This window comes from Chaetura pelagica, unplaced genomic scaffold, assembly GCF_000747805.2.
Source record: "Chaetura pelagica isolate M959 unplaced genomic scaffold, ChaPel_1.0 scaffold123, whole genome shotgun sequence".
Lineage (NCBI taxonomy): Eukaryota > Metazoa > Chordata > Aves > Apodiformes > Apodidae > Chaetura > Chaetura pelagica.
In genome coordinates, this window is record NW_009953295.1 from 3,344,609 (window position 1) to 3,353,896 (window position 9,288).

Genomic DNA, 9,288 nt, shown 5'->3' on the forward strand with positions numbered 1-9,288 from the left:
TGAATTAGCCCAGGGTGCCTGCAATGGGCACTCCTGGCTGGGATAGCAGCATCTCTGGAAAATCTGCCCTTCCCGAGGTGGGCAGAGAGAAGATTGTAGGAGCTAAGGAAGGCATAGCACGTGTCTTACACAGCCTTTACAGATCTTCTCTGCCTTACACAGATCCCTGCATTTATGGTTGCACTCTGAGGCTGTTCACTCAGTTCTGTTTTTTCATTAGGTAAAAACAAAGTAGTTTATCCTACCTGAAAAGGGTGGGGACTGAGCTGGTTTGTGTTTTCTTGGTGGCAGTTTCTCTAGCTCAGAGCAGACATGCAGTGGTGGCACAACATGAAGAAGTTTGAGCAACCTGATTTCTCAGTTATCTCTTGGGTGAGGCAGTTGCTGGATCTTTCTGCCCAGCATCTTCTGCAATCCCTAATCCTGCTAACCAGTTCAAAATAACAAACAAAAGATCATTCTCCAGCTACCTGTACATTTTTGAGTGGGTTGGGGATTTATCCTGTAAACTGATACTATCTAATTTGTGCAACAGGTAGGATTAATAAAGCCTTAGTCACAGAACTAGAAAGAGAGCTTACTTTTACACATAGGACCAAGAGCTGCCTGGACCCTTCCTTGTTTGAGCAAGCAGCCAGAAAGTGAGGGGAAATAATGAGAAAAAGGAGATGTGCTTGTCACTAGAACTTCACAATAGAGCATAGGTGTCATTGAGAGAGGAGACAGTTTGCTGCATGTTGCCAAAACTATGGAATCACAGAGCAGTGTCTTCATATTTTACTTCATCATTTCCTAATGATATTGTGCTAATAAACAGCAAAGCAATATAGCTTAGCAATGCACTATCAAGACACGACACTGTAATAATTATGTGTGCTGCTTTGGAATTAGGTGACCTTGAAATCCATTAATTAGGCAGCAGTGTGTGTCTTGGCTTAATTTCATGTCTTAGTTTAATTCAGTGGCATTTGTAAGTGCAAAAAATGTCCCTATGTTTCTGTTCCCAAAATAAATATTTACTGTTACAGAGTATTTGGAAACAGAAAAGCTGCACTGAAGTTCTCTGAACTGCTCAGAATCTTTGTTGTATTTAACAGGCTTTGTCTGACCCTGTAATTTGTGCATAAACTCTGGATCCTACTTTGTAGAGCCACTATGCACATGGATGTGCATGCAGCAAATGGTTGGACTTGCTAAAAAAGATTTTTGCTCAGCTAATCCATTACAAGTCCCATCAGCCCAGCTGTGCCCTGTGTTTGCAGCAAAGATCTGTTGCTACAGACCTTGGCACTACTTCAGGAGAATTTTCCAGTCAGGATCCGTTTTTTGACATAGATGAATGAAGACTTTGGTGAAACAACTCAAAAGAGTTTGCCTTACATACTTTTGCTGAGCACTGAGCTTTGAAAAATTGAGAGTTACATTTAGAATTTCCTTTCAATATTGATAGCTGGGAAAGATATGGCCAGTTCTCATATAGAGTGGGGATTTTTTTGCTGTGGCAAAAGTGCAGTGGGTCCTACTTTCTCGATTCAGAGAGACGTGCTCCTGTTCTGGGTTGGGTTGTCACCTTTTTCTTAAGAAGAATATACACATATATATAATATTTAAATATATGACTATGTTTATAAAAACAGTATATCAAGATGACACTGCATTTTGGAAATTGTATAGTATATTCTTCTCCATAGATCCATAAACATTAACCAAAAGAGCACAGATTTTAAAACAAGTTTTGGAGAGGGAAAGTTTACCTTTATCAAAGAAGGTACTGTACTATTGCAGAGATGTACATGTTGAGCTGATTTTACAAAGCAGTCAAGTAATTTGCAATCTATAACTTTTAAGATCTGCACACAAGGCATAACTAAAATTCTCTGACAGGTACATGGAAATACTGTTAATAACCTAATATCCTTTGTGTCAGAAATGTATTTTTTTAATATATAAGACTAAAAGATGTCTTTTTTAATGCAGTATCATGGAGTTAGAGATCCTGGAAATTTATAAAAGGTGTGATTTTTTTCCTCAGTGCCTTCACCTATAGAATTTGAGGAAATGATGAACTTTGTCTTAATCCTTGTATGTTCTTCTTTGTGTATTTACAGGATTCCTCTTCGATTGGAACAGCCACAGTGGCTGGCCCCAGGACAAGTGCAATAATTGGAGATCAGGGAACACCACCGAAGGTCCAGCTCCCCCTCAATATGTAAGCAGCTCATCACAGCCACTGTGTACTCTGTTTCCAAATGTGTGTGCATCTATTTGAAACCTGAAAGCCCAAAACTCAGTTCAGGAGCATTCTGAACAGAGAGAGATCACAGTTTCATACATGACCCAGCACCTGCTGAAACTGAAAAATTAACAGAGAAAGGCAAGACTTCCGCCTTTATCTGTGAGCCCTTTTAGGCTACTGATATTTATTATAGCTCTGTGAGCCACTGTGAAGCAAACAGAATGCCTCTGAGCTAGAGAAAATCTTCTTCCTTCATTTAAAGCTCTCAAAAAAAGTGTAGTTCCATACAATCAAACAGCTGATAAATTCACCATTAACCAGAGAAAAATGACCCAATTGCATTTTTTCAGTGCCACAAACAAGGGCAATGAATGAACTTAGTATCTTGGGCGTATGGGCTTATTGAATAGTGTGGAGAATAACAGGAGGTTGGCTAGATACTGAACAAAAGGAATAGACTTCACTGTAATCAGTCTCTTATAGCCTGGTTGGTTTATCTGGTACCTATTTAGTTAAACTACTGAACCCTTTCCTCTCATATATACCTTGTGAAAACAGTAGAACCATATAGACACACACTATAGACGCACACTAATATTTTAGGGGTTTATTTAATGGCTAAAAGAATAAAATAAATCCTAAAAAAGCATAGCAAATCTGCTTTAAGGAGAATGAGGAAGCTGGAACAGAACCAAACCAATTTTTTCTTCACTACTCAGGTGAGATCTTCATACCTGAGGGGTACCACATGTCACTTACTGCCACACAAAGAGAGCTCATCATCACCCTGTGGACACCCTGTGCAGCCTGTGGGGCACAAATTTATTTCCAACAATGCTCAAACTAGGAAACTGTAACTGGCAGTGTTTTTAGTATTTAGTTGCTGAATCAAGACATCTACCAGCTCTCTGGCAATGCCGCTGCCTCCATGCCTCAGCAAGCTTCCCCCTCTCCCTCTCGTGCTTCTCCTGACATCTCCCCTGTGAAGCAGCCTTGTAATCCAGTCTGTCATTTTGCATTTGTGAGCCAAGTTCCAGTCGTAGAGGAAGCATTATCTGAAAGCTGTAGCAGAACTGGGGAGTTATAACCCCAGACAGAGCTGTGGGGCTTGTGCATTGTAAGTAAAGTCATAGGCCGCTCCCCAAGGCTACAAACATGAGTTACCTTCTTAAGCCTTTTTTTTAGGGAACTTTTTATAGAGATTTTGGCTTCCTCTACATCCTGCTCACTGCAAGAGTAGTATTTGCGGGTACTGGTGGATGAAAATCTTGTGAGCCAGCAATGTGCGTTCACAGTACAGAAAGACAACCATATACTGGGCTGCCTAACAAGAAGCTTGGCCAGCAGGTCAATGGAGGGGATTCTGCCCCTCTACTCCACTCTGGTAAGACCACACCTGGAGTACTGTGTCCAGTTCTGGGGCCCCCAACATAAGAAGGACATGGACCTGCTGGAGCTTGTCCAGAGGAGTGCCACAAAAGTTATCAGATGGATGGAGGCTGAGACAATTAAGGTTATTCAGCCTGGAGAAGTAAAGGCTCTGGAAAGACCTTTTTGCAGCCTTTCAATTCTTAAAGGGAGCATATAAGAAAGATTGAGACAAACTTTTTGGCAGGGCCTGTTGTGAAAGGACAACGGGTAATGGTTTTAAACTAAAAGAGCGTAGATTTAGACGAAATATAAGAATGACACTTTATACAATGAGGGTGGTGAGACACTGAAACAGGTTGCCCAGAGAGGTGGTAGATGTCCCATCCCCAGAAATATTCAAGGCCAAGTTGGATGGAGCTCTGAGGAACCTGGTCTAGCAGCAGGTATCCCTGCTCACTGCAGAAGGGTTGGCCTAGGTGACCTTTAAAAGTCCCTTCCAACCTGAATCACTTCATGATTCTGGGATAACTGAGAAGACCCCCAGGAATGGGCATCCTTACTGCCCCACATATGTGGTGGGATCGTTGTTCCACAAAGAAAGCACTGATCACCTGCATTGTCCTAGAGTTGCACTATGTGGTCACTACACACATCTTTTCATCTGTCTAGCAATAAAGACATCGCTCAGTTTTGACATGGAGTTGAAGCTGATCTGTTGTACACCTTCTTTTAGACTCTACAAGGGTTTTTATACTCTCTCTGGAGGATGTTTAGACTCATTGTGATATTGTTTATTCAGGCTTACTAGAGGCTGAGTTGGGTAATCTGCAGGGAGGAACAATAAGACACTTACAGGAGAGCTGGAGACAGCTACAAGGGAAAGCAGCCTATGATCCACTTAGGGTAATTTTCCTTGCACTTTCTTCCAGCATCTCAACCTGTAAATTACATTATTACATGTAGCCCCTTGGGGTAAGGGCTAAGTAAGTCTATCTAAAATACTCTTCCCTTGACCCCCACTTAACCCCAGCTTCTGAATATGAGGCCTTTTTATGCAACAACTTAAAAAGGAGTAGTCAAAGCCACACTTTCTGCTCCCTGGAGTTAGTGCAGTCTTGGCACTTACTATTCTGTCCTAGCAGAGCACTGTGCTGGAGAATTAGCACTGAAGTATGTAACCTTATTACATGTCAGAGTGATGCATTGTAATGTTCTTCAATTCATATGTAGCCTCATGTTTTCCATCAGGTGAACAGACCTGCTGAGGACCACCTGATTATGTAGGTTGAGCAAAGGATGTGCAGAATGGTTGCTCCCATCTGTTGACTAATGAAATATAGTTTCTGATTAGGTCTTTGTACCCCATGCACGTGGCAAACAGAGCCAGGCACATCAGCCTAAGCATGCCCCAAGGAGCTCTTACCAAATATTTCATATTCCACTCATTACTGTTGTTTATTTACTGCCTTTAGAATAAAAATAAGGAAATCTACTGATACCATAAAGGAATAGAATCAGGAAAACTAACAGGATTTATTCCTCAATTATATTTCCTGGAGAGCAGAAGTAAAAAGCCATACATCATTTTTATTGACTGCAAATCTACAACCACAACAGTTACAGTTTTCATTATTTCTCTGGTTCACTGCAGTAAGGTGGGCAGCAAGCTTCTTCTCATGCACCCCCAAGCCTAAGAGCTTTCTGCTGCACTTCGTAGTGTAAATGCACTTTCTGTAAGTTTTTCCCCATTTGTCTTAGTCTCTCTGCACTGCCTGTATGCACAAAGTAAAAAAAAAACCTCAAGGAAGTTCAATCTTGATCCAGAATTATGATAAATCCCTTTTTGCATTTGTAGAAAGGTGACAGTACCAAAATAAAATTGCTACTACAAAGAAAGTGTTGCTCTGCATATACATTCTTGCTATCCTGTCCTCACTTTCCATTATTCCCCAAAGTGCAAGCTATCATTCTTAATTTTCAAAAAGGATCTCTCTAAAAAGAGAAAATACCCCCAGAGACTTCAAGTTGTAGCCATTTTGCAACATTAGACACATCCCTGAAGTAGTGAACAAAAAAGAGATAAAAAGAAAGATTCTAAACAAAGGGAATAAGTAAAAGCTGTAATGAAATAAATTAGAAGTTCTACATATTGCGTCCTGGATTAAATATTTATTACAATACTTGCATAAAAGACATCCAAAGCCAAATCCTATCTATTCACTTAGGTACAAATCCCCTTGCAGAATTCAGCCCTCTGCCACTTTTTGTTTTACCCACATAATACAAGAATTACCATACCAGATCAGTACAGTTTGGTGTGTTGTTTCTAAAACTCACCAGCATAAATAGCATCAAGAAAGCTGCAAGAAAGGTTGCCTTAGAATTTTATGAAGTAGCCCAGCCATAAGAAAAGTTTCTTCTGAAAATCCGCAGTAGAGGCGGTTCCCATCCTGCAGCACGTGAATATATATATCTCATCCAGATGTTAAGGTTTGCAGAGCCTTGCCATTCAAGTCCTGGTTATTCTGGCTGTCTCTGTAAGTGGCTTGTCCTTCTGAAACTGCTGCTAAATTTTTAACTTCAGTACTGCTTTGTGACAGTGTTCTGCTTTGGTTGTTCCCTGAGTGAGAAGTATGTACTATTAATCTCTAAATTAGCCCTTGACTTTAATCTGATTAGTTATTTCCTTGTTGTCATAGCACTCAGTTGAACTTCTCTGCCATTTTTGTTTGCCATGCTGTAATGATGTTCCTTTTTAGCCATGGTTTCTGAGCAGTTTCTGATCACTTTCTTCTCTGTGGGGCTGGAGCTGAAGCTGTGGTTGACGTCAAATGCGTTTCCTTCTTGTGTGACCTGTCCCCACAGCTACCTAGCCCTGTATGCCTACAAGCCTCAGAAGAATGATGAGCTGGAGCTTCGCAAAGGTGAGATGTACCGAGTCATTGAGAAATGCCAGGACGGCTGGTTCAAGGGGACGTCTCTGAGGAGTGGGATGTCTGGTGTCTTCCCGGGCAACTATGTGACACCTGTTTCAAGGTGAGACCACTGGCCCAGGTAGATATACCTAAGCTGGGACTGGGAGGGATTCTGCCTCAGGAGGATGCTGTAAGCAATGTAGTTCTGCTTTTAAATCACATTCACCTCCCAGAAATCTTCTGGTGGCAACTTTGTATATTGCAGACTTCGGTAATAAAATGTACTGGTTGTAGTACTGGAGTTATCCATGTTCTCAGAAGGCTACACTAGTTGTGATAGAAGACCCCCATGACTGCACAAAGTCTGATTTGCCCAGGTTTTATTATTGTGAGGAATCTGTTGTCTAATGCTTTTTTTATTGCTGTAAAAATACTGGACATTGAATGGGGATAAACAAAGTAAGGAATAGTTGTGTCTCACTTTTCAGAACCTACTCATGTGGATTTTGTTTTTCTTAAATCAAAGGTCTCGGACTGTTTGGGTCAGGACTAATGTTTGAACAGTTAAAATTCAGAAGTAGTGGAAGAGTTCAGGAAATTGATTTTATCTGCCTCTGTCCCAGTTACAGAAGATGAGAAAAGGAAAGAATAGCGTGTTTGGGGGGGAAAGACATTTGTCAGAGTTTGGTATTGGACAACACCAAATCAAAGAGTAGTTCTGATCTAGAACCCACTCTGGAATAGTCTGCAAGCTGAGGAGAAAGTTCATCAGTGTGTCCCAGGCTGTTTTGCCCCACTTGTCCATATCTCTTTTAGGGCAACCATGGTTTTGCAAACCAAACTCACTGCTTCTCATATGCTTTCAAGTCTTTCATCCCACATGCACACAGTTGCCACCACCTTTCACTCCTCTCCAGAGAAAGGCACCTCACAACTCAGAAACCGTTGATGTTGAAAAACTGATCCAGGTTTGTTCCATTTTCAGTTTATGTCAAGTTTGTAATATGTGGACTGACGAGACCAAAAGTTAAGAGCAGTTTAAAAGACAATAACTAAGCCTGCTGACAGTCCTAATATTGTATTTCAGTCAAAAGACCACATTCACTCCTGGGATTTTCACTGTTCATCAACCTAAATGCATTTACCTGATTTTATAGAGCCCCTTGTCTGCCTTTGCTCCTTGTCTCTTCAGCTCTTAATTAGTAAAGAAGTTTGTGCTGAAGTGTTGGTGATCTGAATCAGCAAGACTTTATTAAATGCAGCATGTCACAGAGCAAGACAGAGAGAAGTGCTAAAGGGCCAAAGTGCTTTCCACAAACCCCAAAAGCAGCTTTATGATTATATTTATAATCCTGTGAACTAATTAAAGTCCTGTGTAAATCACCCTCAGTGAGAACAGCAAGAAAAATCTAAAAGCAACTAAATCTCGTATTTGCTGCACTTTCAATTTACTTTGGTCCTCTTTGACAGCAAAGCAGAGGATTAGATTCATCCCTGTCTTTCTGACACTCCCTAAAAACCCAAGAAAAAAGTTTCCCATGACTTTAATAACACTGAACTAGATTTTTAAGCTGCCAAAGCACATGTGTGAGCTGAGCATGGTGGAAAATGGACAAGACTCTTTAGATGGACCGACAGGGACAGAACAGCAGAGAAAATTTGCCATATCCAATGTCTGTCCAGCACTGCGGGAGTCACAGATAGTCTCCATACCTGTTGGTGTACATGTTTGCCTGAATGCAGCTTTCAGTGGACTATTAGGTGTGATTTTCTGGCAGATTCAATCTAGTGCAGATGGCCAAGCCAGCTCCAGCTGAACCTTGCTGCTATCCTGCCAGCTTCTCACAGCAGATGACAGACAAGCAAGATTTTAATCCGGTGGGATTCCCAGCTTTCCCCTATCTGGAGGCTGATGAAAAAAAAACATAAAAAGGAAGAGAACAAAAATCAGATTCATTTAGCAAAATGTAATCCAGGCAAACCTTGCACAATGAGATGAGTCAAGGATTTTATGACACCACAATGTTGTTTTTCCTCCTGTTATTTTTGGGGGAGTGGGGATTTGGCAGAGATGATGGCTATCTTTTGCACTTCTGGACCATATCTTCAAGCCTGTGTTTTGGTCTCTTTATGTCAGAATTTCACTCTTTTGGCTCTTCCTCTTTCCACTCTTAGGGTTGCTTCCTCTGTCTTTCTTGCCCAGATTGTTCTGCACACTCCATCTTTCTGCTCATTTCCTCTCTGTGTTCCCACACAATAATTTTGAAGTCCCAGAAGTTGTCCCAGTCCCACCTCCCATAGGTTGGTCTTCTATCCTTTCTGTTACCCTCTTGCTCATTCTAACCCTGTACAATATCTCATTTCTGTTTCCTCCACCATACTTTGTTCTGCATCGTATCCCCTCTGCTGTCCTTTCCTGGAGTATGACCTTGGAATGTGAAGCAGCCCAGGAGAGGGGAACAGCACAAAATGATCCCTCTGTTTCATGACTTCTGCTGGTGGAGGAAATTACTCTGGCACCTGAGTACAAAACTCAGAGAAAGAGCTACTGTGCAGCAGCTGAGTTTGTCCATTGGTGTCCTTGTGTCCTCCCCAGTGTCTTCCTGCGCCAATCAGGGAGTCTCTAGCTTAATGGTAAGAGGACCAAGACCTGCTCTAGACTGAACTCTTTTCGTAGAAGAAGGAACTTGGTTCCTTCCCCCTGAGGTCTACCCAGCCACTCATATGAAATACAAATTATGTATACCATTTTAAGTGAGTAGGGAA

At 41.4% G+C, this 9,288-nt stretch overlaps 1 protein-coding gene across 1 annotated transcript in view; it reads left to right on the forward strand.

The window, feature by feature from the left end:
• Nucleotides 1-312: 312 nt before the first annotated feature.
• The window catches only part of LOC104389013 (SH3 domain-containing RING finger protein 3-like), a 50,456-nt gene continuing 41,480 nt past the window's right edge, over nucleotides 313-9,288 (forward strand). The window contains exons 1-3 of the mRNA XM_009997955.1: nucleotides 313-372; nucleotides 2,109-2,209; nucleotides 6,473-6,643. Coding sequence (XP_009996257.1) covers nucleotides 313-372; nucleotides 2,109-2,209; nucleotides 6,473-6,643 — 332 coding nt within the window. The remainder of the gene's footprint in view (nucleotides 373-2,108; nucleotides 2,210-6,472; nucleotides 6,644-9,288) is intronic.